This window comes from Hypanus sabinus, chromosome 10 (assembly GCF_030144855.1).
Source record: "Hypanus sabinus isolate sHypSab1 chromosome 10, sHypSab1.hap1, whole genome shotgun sequence".
NCBI classification, from domain to species: Eukaryota; Metazoa; Chordata; class Chondrichthyes; order Myliobatiformes; family Dasyatidae; genus Hypanus; species Hypanus sabinus.
In genome coordinates, this window is record NC_082715.1 from 113686371 (window position 1) to 113708866 (window position 22496).

Here is a 22496-nt window from a genome sequence, read left to right on the forward strand (position 1 = left end):
AGGGGGGGGGGTACAATGTGTCACACACTATTCTTTCCCCTGGGACTGGGGGCTACAATGTGTCCCACAATATCCTTTCCCCCTATGACAAAGGATATACTGTGTCAAAAACTGTTATTCCCCCAGCATTTTCTGAACACAGCCAAGGGAGTCAAGCAGAGGCTTCAGCCTCCAGCTCACAGAACATCACCAAGGCATTGCCCATTGCTATGGCAATTCACTTTATTTTCCCTTTCACTCGATCAGCTTTGCTATTTCTGCTGATGCTGCCTGGGGAATCCTCGTTTCATACTGCCATGGCGATGTGCCCTTTCAGACATCACCCTGGTTTTAGGCCTTTGCCTGAGCAGTATAGGGGTGGGACTAGTGTCTTAGTAAAACAGAATTAAAATGTCAACACAAAGATCTTTGCAGCACCCAGCACTCTGACCCACAGACAGACACGAGGGACTGCGCTGTCTGGAATCCGGAGCAACAAATAATCATCTGGAGACTGAGCAGCATCTGTGTGTGGGTGGGGGGGTAGGGAAGGAATTGCCGACATTTTGGGTTGAGACCCTATGTGAGAGTGGAGAGGAGAGAAAGCTGGAATAACAGGAAGAGGGAAGGTGAGTCAGGGGGGCAGCTGGGTGGATTTGGGAGTAGGTGGGGGTGGAGGGTGAAGGTGGGGACAGTTGCTGGAACATGGAGGCTACCAGAGCTGAAATCTGGGGTGGAAGGGAGCTGATAGTGGAACCATTGGGGGGAGAGGTGCAGGGGGATGGCCAGACAAGGTATCTCCTCCCCTTCACCACCCTCCAGTTTGACTCTGGGTGCTGTCTGTTTGGAGACTGCACCTTCCTATGCCCACCTAGGTTTCCTCCCACGTCCTAACACTGTGCTGGTTCTCTGCCCGCTGGAAACGATCATGGCTATGCGGGTGAGGAGTAGGAAGTGGGGGCAGTGGATAGGGATGTGGGGAGAGTAGGGTCTCCCGAGAAATTCCTGGGCGGAATGTCAAGCAGTAAGTGTGAACTTGGCCCAGAAGCTGGACAGTGATTCCCGGGATGAAAGGTAATGTCGGCAGGGGTGGGAATATTGGCAGAACAAGTCAGCGTCTGACTGGCACCTTCAGTAGTCTTGGTCTCGGGAGGGATCAGACCCAGAGAAGAGGGCTCCCTTCACGTTGTCAAACACTCAGCAGTTCCCAGTTCAGTCCATTTTCAGTCCCACTGAGATCCAGGCCCTTTGGAGTGGGGATGTTTCCAATCAGGATATCATCTTCACTTTAGCGCTCCAAGCAGTGACTCAGACAATCCAGTCCATTAAAAGTAGGTGGTGAAGAGCATCCACTGTAGAGGAGAGAACACATGGGCAGTCAGAGAGGATACCAGGAGGGGAGAGGGGTGATTGGGGGTTGTGGTGAACTACGTATACCTGTCTGGACACGCACCCCCCCCCACCCCCGCTGACTGCTCCTGTGGCTCCTCCCACTGACCGTGGCTCCTCCCACTGACCGTGGCTCCTCCCACGGACCCCGGTATAAAGGCGATTGGAGACACCGCCCCGGCCTCAGTCTCCAGGATGCAGTGTGGTGGTCAATTGCTGCTTGTTCTTTCTTCCAGCCAATAAAAGCCAATATCTCACCTCACATCTCAGAGAGTTATTGACGGTGCATCAGGGGTTGGCAGGGCAGTTAGAGCCGCACACCAGAAGGGGAAGGGATAGGTTTGGACACCGGCAGGGGAAGGGGTAGGATAGGATGGGATACCAACGGGGGAAGGGCTACAATGGGACACTGGCAGGGGAAGGGGTAGGATAGGATGGGATACCAACGGGGGAAGGGCTACAATGGGACACTGGCAGGGGAAGGGGTAGGATAGGATGGGATACCAACAGGGGAAGGGCTACGATGGGACACTGGCAGGGGAAGGGGTAGGATAGGATGGGATACCAACAGGGGAAAGGCTACGATGGGACACTGGCAGGGGAAGGGGTAGGATAGGATGGGATACCAACAGGGGAAGGGCTACGATGGGAAACCGGCAGGGTAAGGGCCAGGATGGGACACGGGTTACGAAGGGACCCTGGCAGGGGAAGAGTTATGATGGGACCATGTCCCTCCATCCCTCCTCATTGAATTCAAATACTTTCTTCCCTCTCAGCTTCCCAGGTTCCTGGCCATTTCCAGGAGAGGGTTATGGTACCCAGTGTAATACAGTGCCCTCCACTACAGTCACATATGTAGTGGTTCAAACCTCATCCTTACCTCATTGGCACTCAAACTGAGTCCTGGCTGGCCTCTGCTTAACTTGTTGAACATCTCTGATAAATAAACACAGTGATTATAGTCACCAAAACACCAAATGCTCTTTCAATTCATTACCCTCTAAGTTTTCCCATCCCTGTGATCTCTTCCCTCTCAATAACTATCTAATTTGGGGATTTTGGTTCCAAATTTTAATTGACCACTTTTACGCAGCATGAGTCTGAGCCCTCCAGCCCAAGTCACCCACAATGCCAATCTACACTATCCCCATTTGCCAATATCCCTAATTCTGCTCCTATGGGACATGTTCTCCAGTTTTTGCATCTCCTGACCGATGGGATTCTGATGGTCTTTCTTACAGGGAGAAGGCAGAAGAATGAGATTGAAAGGGAAAATAAATCAGATTGAACGGCAGATCAGACTCGATGGGCCAAATGGTCTAATTCTGCTCCTATATCTTATGGTCTTATTTGGCCCTTAACCCTTTCCTATCTGTGAGCCTATCCAACTGTATTTCAGGCATTGTAGTTTTACTTGCCTCTACCACTTCCTCTGGCAGCTCATTCCAGATATCCACTGCTCTCTGTGTAAAAATATTGCCCCCCTCACCTATCTGAATGCACCAACAGCCCAGGCTGCCCACCACATTGCCCAAGACCACAAGAACTTGCAGAGTTGTGGACTCAGCTCAGACGGTCTCGAAATCTAGCCCTGCACTTTGCATCTCCTGCATAGAGCAGCACCAGAATCCCATCGGTCAGGAGATGCAAAAACTGGAGAACATGTCCCATCAGGCTCACCAAAAGCTTCTGTCCAGCTGTTATCAGGCTTTCAAGTGGACCTCTCTCTAATAAAGATGAAATCCTAATCCCACAGTCTACCTTGTTGTGGCTATCATTTGTCCACCTGCACTGTACTTTCCCTCTAATGCCGGATTCTGAATTCTCTTTTCTTTTTGTTCTTACTTGAGTACAGAATGATCCGTCTGGATGGCACATGAACAAAAGCTTTTCACTGTTTCTCAGTACATGTGAGAAAAGAAAATGGTTATCACCTTAAACCTAATGCCCCCTGCTTTTATCTCCTCTGGAAAAAAGATAGTGACCATTCAACTTATCTTTGCCCCTCAAGATTTTATAAAACTCTCTAAATTCACTCATAAACCTCTTTCACCAGGCAAAACAGTCCCAACCTATCCAGCCTCTCCTTATTGTCAAGCCCCTGCCCCCCACCCCCGTGTCCTGGTAACCTATTTTCTACACCCTCTCTAATGTAATCTCACCCTTCCTATACCGGAAAAGGAACTCTGTAGGATGATTGGGTGAGACCAACTTCCAAAGAGTTAGAAATATAAACTAGCTGAAAAAACTCAGCTAGCCAAGCAGCGCCTGTGGAAAGAGAACCTGGTTTAATGTCTGAAAGGCTGGGGTGATCAGTAATGATCGTTGGAAATGGTAAGAGAGCTGTTTACCTGAAGTTAGAACATCCAGTGTTTATTCCAGAGGGCTGCAAGGTGCCCAGGTGGAAGATAAGACGCTGTCCCTCCAGTGACTGTGGCAGGGGAGAAGGCCAGTGACAGGCAGCTCAGAAGCTCTGAGTCAGCTGTGCTTTCTCCAATGCAGAGACCACATCGGTTCACTAGATTGGAGTGAGAATAGAGAGAGATCCTGGAGTACATGGTTCCATCAAAGTGCAGTCACAGGTAGACTGGGTGGTGAAGGAGGCTGACCTCCATCAGTCAGGGCAGTGAGTAGAAAAGCTGGGATGTCATGTTGCACTTGTATACGTTACTGGTTAGGCCATACTTGGAATATTGTGGCCAGTTTTGTATAGGAAAGACGTTATTAAACTGTAAGGAGTGCAGGAAAGACTGACAAGAATGTTGCCAGGACTCAAGGTCCCGAGTTATAGGGAGAGGTTGGGTAGGATATGACTTTATTCCTTCGAGCAACAGGAGACTTGGAGCTAAACTTATCGAAGTACTAAAATTGTGAAGGACATGGACAGGGTGAGTGAAGAGTATTTTTTCATGGCCAGGGTATCAAGAACTAGAGGGCACAAGTTTAAGGTGAGAGAAGGGAACATTTAATTGGAATTTGAGGGGCAACTTATTTTTTCCCAAAGGGTGCTATCTTAGTGGAATGATCTGTCAGAGGAAGTGTTGAGTCAACTTTTAAAAGGTTAGAGTGGTTCCGGGATTGGAAAGGCTATGGGCCAATGGGACTAACTCAGACGGTGCATCTTGGTGAGCATGGACCTGTTGCCGAAGGACCTGTTTTCAAGCTGAATGACTGAGTGAATTGCTGCTTCCTAGGAAAGACAGTTTGGGGTCGCTGGATGCCAGGAAGGGAACAGGTGAAGGGACTGGAACGGCATGGAAGGATGCCACAGAGCATGGAGTGCTGGGTGGGAACAGAAGGATGGAGCAGGGAGTCGCAGAAGTGGGAGGAAAGAGGAAGACGTGACGGGCAATGGGATCATTTGGTGGAAATTAGCTGGTTTCCTTTTCCACAGATGCTGCTTGACTGCTGGAGTCCCTTTGCAGTTCCACTTTCAGTTCAAATTTCAGCATGTGCACAAGGGCCAGCACAGGCACAAAGGGCTGAGTGGTCTCTCTCAGTGCCCTGTGGCCCACTGGCATGAGGCTGACAGTGGAGACACTTACTGGTGGCAAATTCCACGCGGAGGCAGCAATGGATGAAACTCTCCAGGCTCACCCTCCCCAGCGGGTCAGCATACCTCAGGGACATGAGCTTCTGTCCCGACATCCCGGCCGGATAACCTGGCGGAGGAGAGAAGAGGCAGAGAGCACCACTTCAGGCGGAGTGTTCCCCAGCTTGGCGAAGACAACGCTCGTGAGACCGCAGCAGTCAAGAGTTCGTGTGTAGGTGAAGGGCATTCACCCACTGAATCAGTGTCCAGTCAGAACAATTCCACCCCTCCCCCTGGAAACCTAGCTTCCACTCTGTCCCCCCAGTGACCAGCTGCAGCTTCCACATTCCTGGGGAATTCCCTTCTCACAGGGCCATGGAGAGTGTGGATCACAGCCTCTGACTTTTCCGGGTCCACAAAGAACACTCCCCCTGGTCAGGGACAGTGTCTCTATGGTCAGGTGCTGGTTGCTCACTTTGCTGTCACTGTCCAGAGGGAGTTGCGGCCTTCCCCTGGGACAGGAGCAAACGTTGTGTCTCTGGTCTTGTGTACATAGCCAGCGGGTGGCCGTCTGCCTCAGCACCCTGCTGAGATATCTGTCCACTGAGCACACTCTAAGATGGCACGTGCTGCCAATGGATTTGTTTCCCTGAAAGGGTGTTGCTTCCCTGATGATACACGGTACCCAGTGGCGAGCGTCAGTCTGCTGTTCGGTGAGAACTGGTCAGCTTTCCCAGGGAGTCGGGAATAAGTCAAAGATTGGGTCAAGATGAACAATGCTCCTTCAGTTGACAAATAAAAATAGCTTTTTTACGACTTTTACGTCTCTGAGACAGTAAATAGAACATGAAACAGTAAACCGGGAAGTGTTTGTCTCCATTTTGCCAGTTAAAGCATCTATTAATCGCCGATTCAAGCGTTGAGGAAGGTTGAGACATCGAGGCGAGTGCGGAAGGCGAGCAAGAGTTCAGCCTTCTTTTTGACTGCTGCCAGAGAAGGTGTCTGTGAGCGGCCTGTCACAGTGTGGCTCGTTGTGGCAGGAGGGTAGGCCTCTCTTTCAATGAATGTTTGTGATATCGTCAGATGGTATCGTTTCTAGATTGGACTATTGCATCTACAGACTGTGGACTTTTTCAGACTTGTGGTTTTTATATGCTATTCTTTTTCAAAATCGCCTGTTCCTTTCCTGTTTTATTGTGCGAGGGGAGGGTCTTTGGGCATTGATGTTGGGTTAGTTTTTTGTGTGGGGAGGGGATTTTTTTGGGGTCAATGTTCCTATTTGATTTTGTGGGGGCGAGGGGGTTTGGGGTTGATGTCAAGATGCTGCTCGTTTTTGTATGGTGATGGTTCTCTCTCAACAACTTCCATGTTCTTTCTTTGTTTCGTAGCTATCTGGAGAAGACAGATTTCAGAGTTGTGTATGAACACCTGCTTTGAAACAAATGAATCTTTGAAGTTCCCCTCTTCCGGCAGAAAGTCCGTCTCTGGCTGTGATAGAAGCCAGTCCCTGTCCTGTTGAGGTGAATGTCGAAGGCACTCGTGAGCATGGCATGATCCCAAAGCTTGCTCGTACTGAATCACTCATCAAACACAAGCCCCAAAATAACTCTCAGCTGCCAGTCCCACTCAACACGGCGTGCTGTGAAGAGACACCCACTGTGCCATTTTGCAATGTGCCAACGCGGCTTTTGTTCAGCATACCGTACAGTTCTTGCCCTTGTCTGCCATCCAGACACGCTGTGGTGGTCTGTTCTACCATCCTTTACGTGAGAGTCCTCTCTCTTTACACTGGGGACCGGGAATGGAGAGTGTTACACAGAGCAGTGGAGACTGAATATCAGGAATGAACAGAGCGGGGCTACCTTTCAGCCCTAAGCTCCTGACCTTTGGTTACCCGATGGAGGGACCAATCCCTCGGGGGATATTCTGGTTGGCTGGCTGGCTGCTGACCCTGACTGAGGCATCTGGATAGCAGGCAGTCAAAGGTTCTGCCCAGCCCAATCACCTGACCTTCTTCCAGGTTGATGTCCCTGGAGAAGAAGAGTGGGGCATCCTCGAGTACATTGGGGTACGTTATGGTCCCAGTTGTCACTACAGGGGCTTGACATCGTGCTGACTGTGTTATAATTTGTAATTGTAAGTAGTGTGTATTGTGAAGTACAGTAACATTGTATTATTGTGATCCTGTAATCACTGAACAAAGCACCTTGGGAAAAGGAATTAATAAAGGCCATGTTCCTTTACAACATAGAAGGCCATTCAGCAAATCGATTCTCCTGGCTCAAGGAACAACACCTTTTGTTAACCAACTCTCTCCACATTTCCATCACCAAACCCCAAATCCATCACTCACCCACCCACTAGGGGCAATTTACAGAAGCCAACCTTGGTTTGGTGGGGGTGGGGGGAGGGGGAAACCCACATGGTCACATGGAGAACGAGTAAACTCCACACAGACAGCACCCAGGTCAGGATGGAACATGGGTCTCTGGTACCAGAAGGCTAGCTGGTTGCCTTTCACATCACAGGCATCTGCCAACTGATTACTCCCATTACATCATGACCAAATCAATCAAAGGGGATTTGATGGGAATGATGAGAGAGAACAAGCTGCAGGAGAAGAGGGCGATAAAAGAAAGGGGACAAAACCATATTGCTCCATTAGGAGACAACAGGGACCTGATGGGGCAAATGGTCTCATTCTGCATTGTAATTGAGGAGGTCTTGCCTCCCATTCACCAACCCTCAGAAAACCCTGCCTCCCTTCCACCATCCTCAAACCCATTGCTATTCTCCTTCCAATCTTATCATCACAGATCACAACCATCCACGCCCTACAATCTACCTGTAGCTGCCAGCAGGCAGGAGGTCCAGCCTCACCTGCTTCAACAACAGCTGCTTCCCTTCAACCTTTCACTCCTTCATCAACCTGCACAATCCTAGACATTAGACACGTTGACCACGTTAAACACCGAGACCTTGTCGATCACTTTGCACCAAAACGGATTCCCTTTTGTTCTGTGTTCTTCCTTGTAAAAGATTAAAACTGAACAAAAAATATATTTAATGAAGTTTTACTCTTGTGAATGCTGCTGATATGATGCTGTGTTCCTGTAATGTTGCTGAGAGTTTTTCATTGCATGGATGTGACTGTATGACAATAAACTTGCCTTTGGATATTTCCCAGCAGCCTGAAGACCACTAGTTCTCCACAGATCCCCACCCCACTCATTTCCCAGCTTTTGATCTGAAATTTGCCAGCTTTGTTCACCCTGGTGGCTCAGCAGGCGTTGGAAACCCGGTGGTCCGAAGGAACAAGGCCAACACTCACCCATGTCATACAAGCAATCGAAGAGACTGTTCATATCCAACAGTCCTGAGCCCTCTATGTCCCTCTCATGGAAGAGTTTCTGAGGAAGAGGAAGAAGAAATCAGCAGGAGATTCTTCTTGGAGTGTGTGATAATCTGCTGTATGACAACCTAATCTGTGCCCAGCAACCACCAATGGGATCTGGAGGTTGTAGAACTGGGCCGATGTAGACCAGCAGGACAGTCACTCTGAGCTGATGGCAAAGCCAATAGAGGAAGTAAAGGGATGGCTTGCCTCAGTCTGGGGCAGGAATGGAAGGCAGGGAGCTGGAGGTCTGACCAACAGGAACACAGACACAGTGGGCTGGTCCATGCCCAGAGAGGGAGGAAGCCCACACTCAGAAAGGTAGAAATTTGTACTCAAAAGGACACAGGAGGAAGGCCATGTGGCATCTCTGGCCTACCCTTCACTCACTAAGATCATGACTGTCCGGAAGGATCTTGGGGCACAAAACTTAGCCCCCTGAGAGTGGCAACTCAGATCGTTAGGGTGGTAAGGTAAGGAAGGCAGATGGTATGCTTGCCTTCATCACCGGGGACAAAAAGAAAGAACAGAAAGTTACGTTATAGTTGTCTAAAACTTTGGGGAGGATGCACTGAGTGATTTGTGCAGTACTGGTTGCCCCATTTTAAGAAGGAATGAAAGCTTTTTCAAAGTGAGTAGAAGAGGCTCACCTGGGTGTTTTCGTGATTAGAGTGTGTCACCGAAAAGGAGAGGCTGAACAAACTTATGCCGTTTTCTCGAGTGTGGGAGACCAAGGGGAAAACTGATGGAATTGTACAAGATTATGTGGGGTGTTGATGGGGTAGATAGGATCTTTGGCCTAGGGTAGAAATGTCAAGTACTAAAGGGTATAGGTATAGTGTGAAAGGAGGATGTTTGCATGGGATGTCCGGTTATTTTAAAAGTTTTTATGCAGAATGGACTTGGGCCATTGGACATGCCCCACATTTCAATCATGAATACATTTGTTTTCAAAGTTTTTAGACACAATGGAGTGGGCTGCTGGTGGAAGCAGATACAACAGTGGCATTTAGTGATGGTTAGGTCGAGACTTGGACATCAGGGAATGAAAGAATATGAATCATGAGAAATTAAAAGGCATTAGTTTAATTAGCATCAATTTGAGCAAAAGCCTATTCCTGTACTATACTTGTTTCATGTTCAATCTTTTCTGGAGTTCCAAAGACCAACAAAACTCAGAGCAGAGAATTCTTCCTTGTTTCAATGTTAAATGAATCTAAACCGGTCCAGTCTGGCCCCCCCCCAGTCTGAACCGGTCCAGTCCGGCCCCCCCCCACCCCCCCAGTCTGAAACGGTCCAGTTCAGCACCCCACCTCCAAGTCTGAACCAGTCCAGTCTGGCAACCCCCCCAGTCTGAACCGGTCCAGTCTGGTCCCCCATCCCCCCACCCCGGTCTGAACCGGTCCAGTCCGGTCCCCCCCCCACTCCCAGTCTGAACCGGTCCAGTCCGGTCCCCCATCCCCCTCCCCGGTCTGAACCGGTCCAGTCTGGCCCCCCCTCCCCGGTCTGGGTCTGAACCGGTCCAGTTCAGCCCCCCCCCACCAAGTCTGAAATGGTCCAGTCCGCCCCCCCCACCCCAGTCTGAACCGGTCCAGACTGGCCACCCCACCCCTGGTCTCGGCAATAGGCAATAGGTGCAGAAGTAGACCATTCGGCCCCTCGAGTCTGCACCGCCATTCTGAGATCATGGCTGATCATTCACTATCAATACCCAGTCCCTGCCTTGTCCCCATATCCCTTGATTCCCCTATCCATCAGATATCTATCTAGCTCCTTCTTGAAAGCATCCAGAGAATTGGCCTCCACCATCTTCCGAGGTAGTGCATTCCACACCTCCACAACTCTCTGGGAGAAGACGCTCTTCCTCAACTCTGTTTTAAATAACTGACCTCTTATTCTCAATCCATGCCCTCTGGTACTGGACTCTCCCAACATCTGGAACATATTTCCAGCCTCAATCCTATCAAATCCTTTAATTATCTTAAACGTTTCAATCAGATCCCCTCTCAATCTCCTCAATTCCAGCGTGTACAAGCCCAATCTCTCCAATCTCTCTGCGTAAGACAGCCCTGCCATCCCAGGAATCAACCTAGTGAATCTACGCTGCACTTCCTCAAATGCCAGAATGTCCTTCCTTAAACCTGGAGACCAAAACTGTACACAATATTCCAGGTGTGGTCTCACCAGGGCCCTGTACAAATGCAAAAGGACATCCTTGCTCTCGTACTCACTTCCCCTTGTAACAAAGGCCAACATTCCATTTGCCCTCTTCACTGCCTGAACCGGTCCAGTCCGGCCCCCCCCACCCCGGTCTGAACCAGTCCAGTCTGCCCCCCCCAGTCTAAACCGGTCCAGTCCGCCCCCCCCAGTCTGAAACGGTCCAGTCTGGTTTGCTGGATGAAAGGAAAGCACGTGCTCAGGCCCCTTTGTTATCTTACTGTTCCCTAAAACCACGTCTTTTCATGCCTTGCTTGCTGACCCTGTCTGACCTGTACAGTCATGAATATCTAATAAAATGGCTGTAACCACCAGATTTCAGTTACATTCTGGACTTCAGAAAAACCTTCTGGACAACAGCATCTCCAGATCTAACATTGTGTAGATCTCTCATTTTTCTGAAATCAAGACTGAAGCGCTGTCTCCTCACAAACAAACCTACCACCCTGGGATTGATGGTACCTTCCTTTCGAAGACCTGTCTCCCCTCCATTGACTCTGCTTATGCTTCCAGCAGAAAGCAGCCAAAATAATCGGAGACCTCACCCATCCACCTACTCCGGTCGTTTACTCTTCTCCCTCCTCTCATCAGGAGAGGATGTAAAACTCTGAGAGCACGGGCCACCAGGGTTAAGGACAGCACCTACCTTACCGTTACAGGATGCTTACTGACCCCGCATATGCCAAAAGACAAGCTCTTTACCTCCCAGCCTACCTCAGTGTCCCTTGAACTGTATCGTCCATCTGCACCACACTTTCTCTGGAACTGTAACACTTTAAACTGCGTTAATTTCTTGCTTTCCCTTGTACTACCTCGATGTAGCGTGGTAATGAAATGATTTGTATGGACGGTGTGAACATGAGCTTTCCATTATATCCAGGCACACGTGACAATGATTCACCAGTTCATACCTTCAGGGCCTCAATCTTTCCCCAGAAGCATCTGAAATCATGTTTGTTCAGTTTTCCCAAGCTGTCAAACTGTGACAATCAGTTAAGGCTGAATATCCTGACCACAGTGCCCCTTCAACACATCCTGCAGTCCACTGAAGCCACTGTGGGGAAGAGAGGGGCACCTCTGGACAGACAGGGGGCAGCTGTTGGCAGGCAGAGGAGAATGGTTGTGCTGTGGTCAAAAGCACACTGTTTCTCTTCATCAGACAGCCAGAGTGGCCACTGTGAGCCCAGTATGCATGTCCAGTAAATATCCTCAGTACACCAGGGAGTGCCTGGTGTGCAGCCACCCGAGCACTTCTCCCGTTTTTGGCTGAAGACACAACGCCAAGCACCCAGACTGCAGTCTATCCCAATTCCAATCCCGGCCCCACCGCTGACAAGACTCCCGTCTAATCCCACCCCTCACCGTCTCCCATTCCAAATCCACACGGTTACTGGGTGAGCATCTAAACTCCACATAGACAGCATCTGAGGTGAGAATCAAACCTGAGTTTCTGGAGCTGGGAAGCAGTGGCACTCATCACCATGGCAATGAACTGCCCAGTTTCTCACTGAGCCACCTGATCACCTCAAATCCAACTGTGACTCCATTCCCTCCATCTGACTGGCCCAGTAGCTGCGGCTGCTGACACTCCCCAAAGTCTGTCAGAACCTTCACCCACTGTGTTTGCCTACATCCCCTCTCCCGCCGTCCACACCCCCTCTCCCAAGGTCCACACCACCTCCACGTCCACACCCCCTCTCCCACGGTCCACACCCCCTCCTGCCGTCCACGCCCCTCTCCCGCCGTCCACGCCCCCTCCACTCGTCCACACCCCCTCTCCCGCCGTCCACACCCCCTCTCCCGCCGTCCACACCCCCTCTCCCACAGTCCATACCCCCTCCACTCGTCCACACCCCCTCTCCCGCCGTCCACACCCCCTCTCCCACGGTCCACAACCCCTCCAGCCGTCCACACCCCCCCTCCCGCCGTCCACACCCCTCTCCCACCGTCCACACCCCCTCCACTCGTCCACACCCCCTCTCCCGCCGTCCACACCCCTCTCCCGCCGTCCACACCCCCTCCACTCGTCCACACCCCCTCTCCTGCTGTCCACACCCCCTCTCCCGCCGTCCACACCCCCTCTCCCGCCGTCCACACCCCTCTCCCGCCGTCCACACCCCCTCTCCCGCCGTCCACACCCCCTCTCCCGCCGTCCACACCCCTCTCCCGCCGTCCACACCCCCTCTCCCACGGCCCACACCCCCTCCACTCGTCCACACACCCTCTCCCGCCATCCACACCCCCTCTCCCATGGTCCACACCCCCTCCAGCCGTCCACACCACCTCTCCCGCCGTCCACACCCCTCTCCCGCCGTCCACACCCCTCTCCAGCCGTCCACACCCCTCTCCCGCCGTCCACACCCCCTCTCCCGCCGTCCACACCCCCTCTCCCGCCGTCCACACCCCCTCTCCCGCCGTCCACACCCCCTCTCCCGCCGTCCACACCCCCTCTCCCGCCGTCCACATCCATTCTCCCGCCGTCCACATCCATTCTCCCGCCGTCCACACCCCCTCCACGTCCACACCCCCTCTCCACCCGTCCACACCCCCTCTCCCGCCGTCCACACCCCCTCTCCCGCCGTCCACACCCCTCTCCCGCCGTCCACACCCCTCTCCCGCCATCCACACCCCTCTCCCGCCGTCCACACCCCCTCTCCCTCACCCTGTCTACACCTCTTCCCCAACATTTGTCCACACCCATTCTGCCACCTCTCCTCTCCCCCAAGCTGTCCACACACGCCGACTCCCCACACCTCTGCTCCACCATCTGTCTACTCTTAAACCCACCCTTTCTGCATCCCCTCACCTAACCAGCCTGCACCCCCTACCCAACGTCTGGACACTCCTGTCTGACCGTGGACCCCGGTTTCAATGACCGCTGAAGGATACGTTGATGAGAAGCGCCATCCCGCGGCAGTGGTCAAGACTGAATCCCTCTGCTGCCACCTCGTCTGTCAACAGAGACAAGATGGAGATCAGGATCACGCAGACAACAGAACGGAAGCACAGACACCACACAAGGACGACAGCCAATGACTCACCACGGAGAAACACTTGGTTCAGCACCTTCTGTAACCCCGCGGCGTCCAGCTCTGCATTCTGAAGGGCAAAGTGAAAGCGACACGTCAGTCAGAACCAGGTTCCCTGGAGTAGCGTGTCACACACTGTCCTTCTCAGACAGAGTTTCATCCAGACAAGAGTGAGATGTTGCACTTTGATGTACGGAGGATCTCGAGGTCCAAGTCTCCAGCTGCCAAGGACTGGCCATGCAAGTAGACAGGTGGCAAAGAAGGAATATGGCATGTTTGACCCCATTGATCGAGGTGTTGAGTAGAAATGTCAGGAAATCATATGGCAGCTATGTAAGACTTTGTTCAGGCCACATCAGGAGCTGCATGTTCACCCCCCACCCCATCCTCCATTAGATAAAGGATGTAGAGGCTTTGGAGAGGGTGCAGATGAGGTTTACCAGAGACTGATTTGACAAACTCCAGCTGTTTCATCTGGCACACGAGAGGCTGACAGGAAACACGACACAAGTTAATAAAATTAAGAGGGAGGTAAACAGTCAGCATCTTACTCCCAGGGTAGGAATGTAAAGTACGACAGGGAATGGATTTAAGGTGGGGAGAGTAGTTTAAAGGAGATGGAGAGGACAATTTATTTTTTTTGGGAGGGTGGTGGGTGACTGGAACAGAATGCAAGAGGTGTTTGGGGAAGCAGATCCAGTAGTGATGTTGAAGAGGCATTTATACTAAAACCACATGAATATACAGGAAATTAAGAGATATGGATCATGTACAGGCATAAGGTATTAGTTTATGTTGGTCTGAGGCCAAGCACAAGCATCATGGGCCCAAGGGCCTGTCCTTGTGCTGCCCGGGAAAGGGGTACAGTGTGTCACACACTGACCTTTCCCCAGGACTGGGGAGGAACAGTGGTTCAAGTTTGTTGTTCTCCTCTCCTGACGTTCCCTTTTGCTTCCAGGTGTGTGACTAGTGCGGTCAGTGTGAGTAACAGAGAGGCTCCAGTCTGCTGTCACTGGGCCTGGACCCAACCAGCTGGACTGCAACAAGGAGCCAGTGGTTTGAGAAGGTAGTCTTACCTTCAAAGTCGGTGAAGAGGGCAAGAATCTGCTCTCTGTACCATTTTTATGGTGACCCCAACTATGCCAAGTCTGAAATGGAAGCAAAGTTTAGTTCAGAATGTGACCTCACCCACCCACCAAACCCTCTCAAACCCCACCCACCCAACCCAAACCTCACCCATATCCCTCTTAAACCACACCCCACCCAACCCTCACCCATGTCCCTCTTAAACCACACCCTCCACTCAAACCACACCCCCTCAAACCCCACCCACACCCCTCTCAAACCACAAACACCACCCACCCAACCCAAACCTCACCCATATCCCTCTTAAACCACACCCCACCCAACCCTCACCCATGTCCCTCTTAAACCACACCCTCCACCCAAACCACCACTCTCAAACCCCACCCACCCAATCCAAACCTCACCCATATCCCTCTTAAACCACACCCTCCACCCAAACCACACCCCTCTCAAACCCCACCCACCCAACCCAAACCTCACCCATATCCCTCTTAAACCACACCCCACCCAACCCTCACCCATGTCCCTCTTAAACCACACCCTCCACTCAAACCACACCCCCTCAAACCCCACCCACACCCCTCTCAAACCACAAACACCACCCACCCAACCCAAACCTCACCCATATCCCTCTTAAACCACACCCCACCCAACCCTCACCCATGTCCCTCTTAAACCACACCCTCCACCCAAACCACACCACTCTCAAACCCCACCCACCCAATCCAAACCTCACCCATGTCCCTCTTAAACCACACCCTCCACCCAAACCACACCCCTCTCAAACCACAACCTCCCAACCCAAACCCCACCCACACCCCTCTCAAACCACACGACTTACCCAAACCTCGCTCACCCCAGCCAAACCCCTCTCCCACCCCACCCATCTATCTCCCAATCCCCTCTCCCACCCACACTCCTCCAACCAGATCTCTACCCCTTCACCTATCTTCCAGTACTCCCCCACCCCACCACTCCTTTCTCATGACCATACACAACTTACCTTCCCACAACCATACAAACCCTCTCTCACAGCAGAGTAAAAGGGGAGGGGCATCATACCTCTATCGTGGAGGGAGACATTGGGTTTGGCGAGAGTGAGTTGCCCATCATGTCCGGCTCATTGTATTGAGACAGCGACCACCTGCGATCTGGGACCTGTGTGGAAACAAGGTCAGTAAACATGGGAAGATCCCATCAAAGACCCCCACCGCAACAGGATCGCCCAGCCACCAGAATCCCTGTCCTCACCAGAATCTCCCTCCCAACTCTGAATGTTCCCCTCATCCCCTCTCCCGTTCCCCAGTCAGAGTAACACCCTCCCTCATAGACCCCCCAGCAGACAATGAATCAGCATGTGGGACCAACCCTCTGTGTTTAACCTCGAGAGGGCTGGGAGTCAGTGGATTTGGGTCGGCTGGGTTATGGGACTGGTTGAGGGGGTGAGGTATTGTGGAAGGCAGTAGGGGAGAGAGGGTAGGGGAGAGAGCTGGGCCAGGAAGGGGGATAGTTATACGGGGTGAGTTCATCACAGTTTCAGGGCATCCATGCAAGCCAAGTTAGTGCTAGTTGTCCGAGTTTACCCCATTGACTTTTCTTATCCACATACCACTATGTCCACTTTGCAACATCATGACTACAGTGCACTACAGTGAACTATTTTCTTCTCGTTTTGTTCTTTCCCGTACAGTTCCTGTTGTTTCTGGTCAATGTTGTGTCTCTGATGCTCCAGGTCTGAGAGGCTGCTGCAAGTAAGTTTTTCATTGCACTTGTTCATCTGACAATAAACTCCACTTTGACTTGTCCAAGTGTCCTTTAAATATTGTAATTGTACACATCTCTACCACCTCCTCGTTCTATGTACTACCATCCTCTGTGTGAAATACTTGCCCCCCCAGGCCCCCTTTAAATATTTCCCCCTCACCTTAAGCCTCCTCCTTCCAGTTTTGGGCTCCCCCATCCTGGGAAAAGGACCAGCCGCCTGTCTATTTGATGCCTTTGTGATTTTGCTAACCTCTGCAGATTTACAGATTTAGGTCATTAGGGAAAATGGTGAAGTTGGGATGAGTGGGAGAAAGTTTGGGAGGTGGGCTGAGTGAGGTTGAACAGTGAGGAGGTTCGGGCCGGATGAAAGCAATAGGAGGAGTGAGGTGGGCAGGGGATGTGCGAGACAATTGGTGAATGGAGTTGGGTGGGGTGTGGTGGGAGAGGGGGCTTAGGGAGAGTCAAGGGTGGTAGGTGCCATGGGGATGGTGTGGAACTGGGTACTGAGGATGGTTAGTAGGGGAGAGTTGGGCAGGCAGCAGGGAGGGGTATCGTGGGGACAGAGTGGAACAGGGGAGAGGAGTTACCACTGGTCTGAATGCCTTTAGGTCCCGAGCCAGAAGGACCACACCTTTTGGGTAGGTAGATTTCCCATCATCCCTTCAGAACAGTATCCATGGAAACATGGCCTACTCACCTGGGCATATTGATCGAATATCTGTTCCCAATCGCTGTATTCCTGTCTTTTCAGTGAAAGTTGTGTGCTTGAGACAAGAGACAGAGGGAGAGGAAGTTGCCATTACAATTGGCCTTGTCCTCCATCCCATCCCACACCACCACCAGTGGTAAATTTTGAATTGGTTTAATATGGTCACCTTTACTGGTACAAAGGAAAAAATCTGTTGTGTCTGATACCGATCAAGATAATTTCACCACATAAGTACATTGGGGAAGTACAGGGAAAAGCAGTAATAGTGCAGAATAGAGTGTTACAGTTACAGAGAAAGTGCAGTGTCTGCTGACAAGGGCCTTGATCTGATCAATTGTGAGGTCAAGGGTTCATCTGATCCTACATTGGGTCTGTTAATAGTTTTATATAAGCTGTCTTTGAGACCGGTACTGCGTGCTTTTGGGCAGTTGCATCTTCTGCTCAACGGAAGGAGGAAGAGAAATTGTCCAGGACGGGTGGGCACTTTGATTATGTTGGCTGCTTTCCTGAGGCAGTTTGAAGTGCGGACTGAGGCAATGGAGGGGAGGTTGGTTGCCAAAATGGGTTGAACTCTCTGCAGTTTCCTGCAGTCCAGGACAGAGCAGTTGCCGTACCAAGCCTTGATACACATCAACAGGATGCTTTCTATGGTGCATTGATAAAATGCTGAGGATCAAAGGGGACACGTTGATTTCTCAAGCCCCTGAGGAAGTAGAGATGCCGGTCAGCTTTCTTGGGCTCTGGGACATAAATAGTGAGAATATGTTTCTGTAAAAAGGATAATGGGGGAGGGGGAGACAGGGACAGGGAGAGGGATACAGGCAGACATTCACACAGTGAGGGGAACTCCTTACTTGTGTTGGGTGCCTTTTTGGAAGCAGGTGCGGACGACAAACTCAGCCTGCTCGTTGGGCTGGTTCGTACTTGGCACGATGACGTAGGTGCCTGGCCCGAGCTGGTAGGTCTCGCTCACCTCCCTTGCATTCACGTACGTCAGTCCCTGTTTTACCGGGCACTGCTCATCAAAGAATGACTGGGGCAGCTTCTGGTCCTGAACCTGCAGCTGTAACAGGAAGGAAACAAGTCAGCAGTGCATTCTATTCTGGCAACTGCTTAGGATCACATCAGCACGAGCAAACTGTCTGAACCATCCCACGTCTCCACTCTCTGGTAACAGTCCTGACAATGTTATTACTGTGATACTTGGGCGGTTAAGGCTCCTATATATTCAATGTATTTTTAATATGGCCTAAATGGTTTCTACTTATTAATGCACAGAAAGAAGCCATTCAGCCCTGATGCACCATCAATAACTCTCGGAGACTGGAAGTGAACGATAGGCTTTTATTAACAGCAAAAGGGAACACGACATCTCGGAGACTGAGGGAGGAGCAGTGCCCCAATTGCCTTTATACAGGGGTCTGTGGGAGGAGTAGTCAACAGATGGGCGTGTCCAAACAGGTATACATAGTTTACCACAAGCCCATTGGGTGCATTCTAGCTCCCAACATAGCATCTCCATCAGTCCCATTTACTCCTTTATACCCAATTTTTATTCTCCCTCAGACGTCCCATTGGCACTCACCTATACTTTAGTGGCAAAGTGCAGCCGCCACAAGCTATCACCGTACCTTTGGGCTGTAGGAGGAAAGCAGAGCACCCACCCGATCACCGGGAGAGCATGCGAACTCCACACAGACAGGTCATGATCAAAATGTGATCCACGTAGATGATACAAACAGCACTTTTCCCTCTTCAGAAAACTGATGGTCAGACATAATCTCTCTCTTACAAAGAAAATCTATTGACTTTGATTAATCCCTGCCTTTTCAGCTAGTGGCTAATCCAGTTCCTTGCCAATAAACCTACATTAGACTAGTAATTACCAGCTCTGTGACATTTGCAGGCCAGTAAAGATTTAACTATCTCCATCAGGACTCAAACGATCTCCTGCCGTGGCTGGGACACATCTCATCAGTTTCAGAGGGTTTACCCTCCTTTAACCCTGCCATGATCCCTAATACTTCCTCATTTTTAATGCTAATAAGCTCTGAAAGTTCACTGTCTCTGAGTTCTCCAATGACAACACCCTCCTCTTCAGTGAATACAGTTGAGATTGTGCCTGTCCAGGAGTCTAACGGTTTTGTCAAAGCACGAGTATCTGGACAAGTGTGTGAGGAGAACAGAGTTACCATGTGTCACCAACCAGCTTTGAAACTCCAGTCTCAGCACCTGGGGACAAGGAATGGGCAGGAGGGTGTGCGCATGAAGGGGTGAGAGGGCATGAGAGAACCTCTCAAGCACAGAGGTCAGAATTACTCAGCCTGACTTAATGTACTGTATGCATTAAATATACATGCCAGCAGTGAATAAAAATCTCAGTCTCTACATAAATAAAATATATAGCATGTATATTGATTAAAGCTACAAAAACATCTTAAAAATTTATAATAGCTGCAGATGTTTGCTAGCGGGAAGGTTGCATGGGGTGGTTTAAACTAACATTGCAGGGGGATGGGAACCAGAGTACTAGAACAGTTAGTGGAGTGGTTGTGGAGGCAGATGTTGTTAAGACAGGAATCAAAAGGTGCAATTAAATGTCCTGAGCTGTGGATATTTCAATGCAAGAAGTATTGTAGGAAAATCAGATGAGCTCAGGGGCATTTGTCAACACGTGGAATTATGATTTGTAGTCATTAGTGAGACTTGGTTACCGGAGGGGCAGGACTGACAGCCCAATATTCCAGGGTTCTGTTGTTTAGACGCAACAGAGCAGGAGGGATTAAAGGAGGAGGGGTTGCATCACTGGTCAGGGAAAATATATGGCATTGCTTCATCAAACAGACTGAAGGCTTCATGGGTGGGGTTGAGGAATCAGAAAGATATGGCCACATTAATAGGCTATAATCATAGAGCACAGTCTGAGGAACTTATAGGAACAAATTTGCAGAGAGATCGCAAACTGTTGTTAGAAACACAAGATTGTTCCACATATTGATCGGGACTCCCACGCTGAAAGAGGATGAGATGGGATAGAGTTTCTCAAATGTGTTCAGGGAAGTTTCCTTCATCAGTGTATAGAAGTCCCAAAAAAGTGTGATACTTGGTCTGTATTAGGAAACGAGTCAGGGCAGGTGACAGAAGTTTGTGTAGAGGAACATTTTGCATTTTGTGATCACAATGCCATTAGTTTCAACATAAATATGGAAAAGGATAGGTCTGGTTCACAGGTTGAGATTCTAAATTGAAGAAAGGCCAATTTTGATGATATCAGAAACGATCTGGCAAGTGCGGATCGGGACAGGCTGTTTTCTGGCAAAGGTGCAAAGGGGAAAGCCTCCAGAAGTAAAATTTTGAAGGTACAGAGTTGTTTGTTCCTGTCAAAATAAAAGGATAACAGGTTTAGAGTGCATTGGTTTCTGAGAGATAAAGGCCCTGGCTAAGAAGGAAAAAAATAGTGATGCATGGTGGGTATAGGAAGGTAGGAATAACTGAGGTGCTTATGGAGTATAATACTTAAGATAGAAATCAGGAGGGCTAAAAGAAGGCATGAAGTTGCCCAAACAGACAAGGTGAAGGAGAATTCAAGGGATTCTACAGATATGCTAAGAGCAAAGGGATTGCAAGGGGCAAAATTGGTCCTCTGGAAGATCAGAATGGTAATCCATGCATGGAGCCAGAAGTGATGGGTGAGCTCTTAAATTATTTTTTTGCTCCTGTATTTACTCAGGAAATGGATACAAAGTCTACATAAGTGAGGCAAAGCAGCATTGACTTCACGGACCCCACACAGATTATGGAGGAGATGTTTGCTGCCTTGAGGCAAACTAGGGCAAATCCAAGGGAACCTCTGGGAGGCAAGTCCAGAAATTGCAGGGCCCTAACAGACAGACAGACATACTTTATTGATCCCAAGGGAAATTGGGTTTCGTTACAGTGTATAAATATAGCAATGTAAAACCATAAATAATTAAATAATAATAAGTAAATAATGCCAAGTGGAAATTAGTCCAGGACCAGCCTATTGGCTCAGGGTGTCTGACACTCTGAGGGAGGAGTTGTAAAGTTTGATGGCCACAGGCAGGAATGACTTCCTATGACGCTCAGTGTTGCATCTCGGTAGAATGAGTCTCTGGCTGAATGTTACTCCTGTGCCTAACCAGTACATTATGGAGCGGATGGGAGTCATTGTCCAAGATGGCATGCAACTTGGACAGCATCCTCTTTTCAGACACCACCGTCAGACAGTCCAGTTCCACCCCCACAACATCACTGCCCTTGCGAATAAATTTGTTGATTCTGTTGGTGTCTGCTACCCTCAGCCTGCTGCCCCAGCACACAACAGCAAACATGATAGCACTGGCCACCACAGACTCGTAGAACATCCTCAGCATCGTCTGGCAGATGTTAAAGGACCTCAGTCTCTTCAGGAAATAGAGACGGCTCTGACCCTTCTTGTAGACAGCCTCAGTGTTCTTTAACCAGTCCAGGGATATATAAATCATCCAGAGAACTGCAAGATAGCTAATATTGTTCCTCTGTTTAAGAAAACCTCTAAAAATAAACCAGGATATTATAGGCTCGTGAGCCTGACATCTATAGTGGGAAAGTTATTGGAAGGTATTCTAATGATACTCTAACTTTGAACATCCCCATTCCTAAAGATATTCATTTTGCTATGAGATTGGGCCTATTGGTGAAGTAATGTTGCTGAACATTGCCAGTAAAATTAGCAACCAAGGCAACTGGTGAATGAATACAGTGCGCAGAGTCATATACCAGGTCCACACCAATCATTAACCACATGTTTACGTTAATCCCATTTTTATTCTCCCCACAGTTTCTGCCATTGGCCCACTCACCTATGACACTGAGTAACATTAAAGGGCTGTTCATGAAATAATGCTCCTGCACATAGGCTGCAATATTAAACAGGATTGCAGAAGAATCAAAGCTCCTGAACTTTGACTTTCGTACCAATTGGATAAACGGATTCTGTGAATCAGACAAGTGCATGCATCCAAGGTCTAGGAAGGAGTTATTTACTCACCGTGGGCGGCACCTGTAGGAAAGAAGTGGGGAGAGATAATCAGCACACCACTCATTCAATGGTGTTTTCATTCATTCTTATGTCTGTCCCTTGCTAGCTACGAGTTATTGGCACTGGTCTCTTGGTCAGGCATTGAAAGTCCATTAACCTGAGGTCTGCAGTAATTCAGGGTAAACAGTACCTGGGCTCAGAAATATGAGGACACAGCCTTACTGTTGATTCACCAGAAACTCCCCTTGCTGGTCCACTTGCCCTGTAATGCATGGCCACAGGGGTCACAAGCCGAGTTTGGCCTGGGACAGCGCAGTGTAACTATGGACCAGAATTGGTCTCCACCTCATTGTGTG

General features: G+C 49.9%; 1 protein-coding gene across 10 annotated transcripts in view; it reads right to left on the reverse strand.

The window, feature by feature from the left end:
- Positions 1-505: 505 nt before the first annotated feature.
- LOC132401001 (calpain-8-like) overlaps positions 506-22496 on the reverse strand; it is a 149885-nt gene continuing 127894 nt past the window's right edge. For 9 of the 10 annotated variants that reach the window (XM_059982707.1, XM_059982703.1, XM_059982708.1 and 6 more), the window contains 12 exons: positions 22150-22161; positions 17954-18162; positions 17088-17154; positions 15689-15784; positions 14617-14688; positions 13553-13610; positions 13401-13462; positions 11423-11491; positions 8232-8310; positions 4914-5030; positions 2249-2304; positions 506-1331 (listed from right to left, as the gene is read on the reverse strand). In XM_059982707.1, the coding sequence (XP_059838690.1) occupies positions 1305-1331; positions 2249-2304; positions 4914-5030; positions 8232-8310; positions 11423-11491; positions 13401-13462; positions 13553-13610; positions 14617-14688; positions 15689-15784; positions 17088-17154; positions 17954-18162; positions 22150-22161 (924 nt within the window). In that variant the 3' untranslated portion in view covers positions 506-1304. The remainder of the gene's footprint in view (positions 1332-2248; positions 2305-4913; positions 5031-8231; positions 8311-11422; positions 11492-13400; positions 13463-13552; positions 13611-14616; positions 14689-15688; positions 15785-17087; positions 17155-17953; positions 18163-22149; positions 22162-22496) is intronic. The other variant, XM_059982700.1, reaches the window with a different exon arrangement.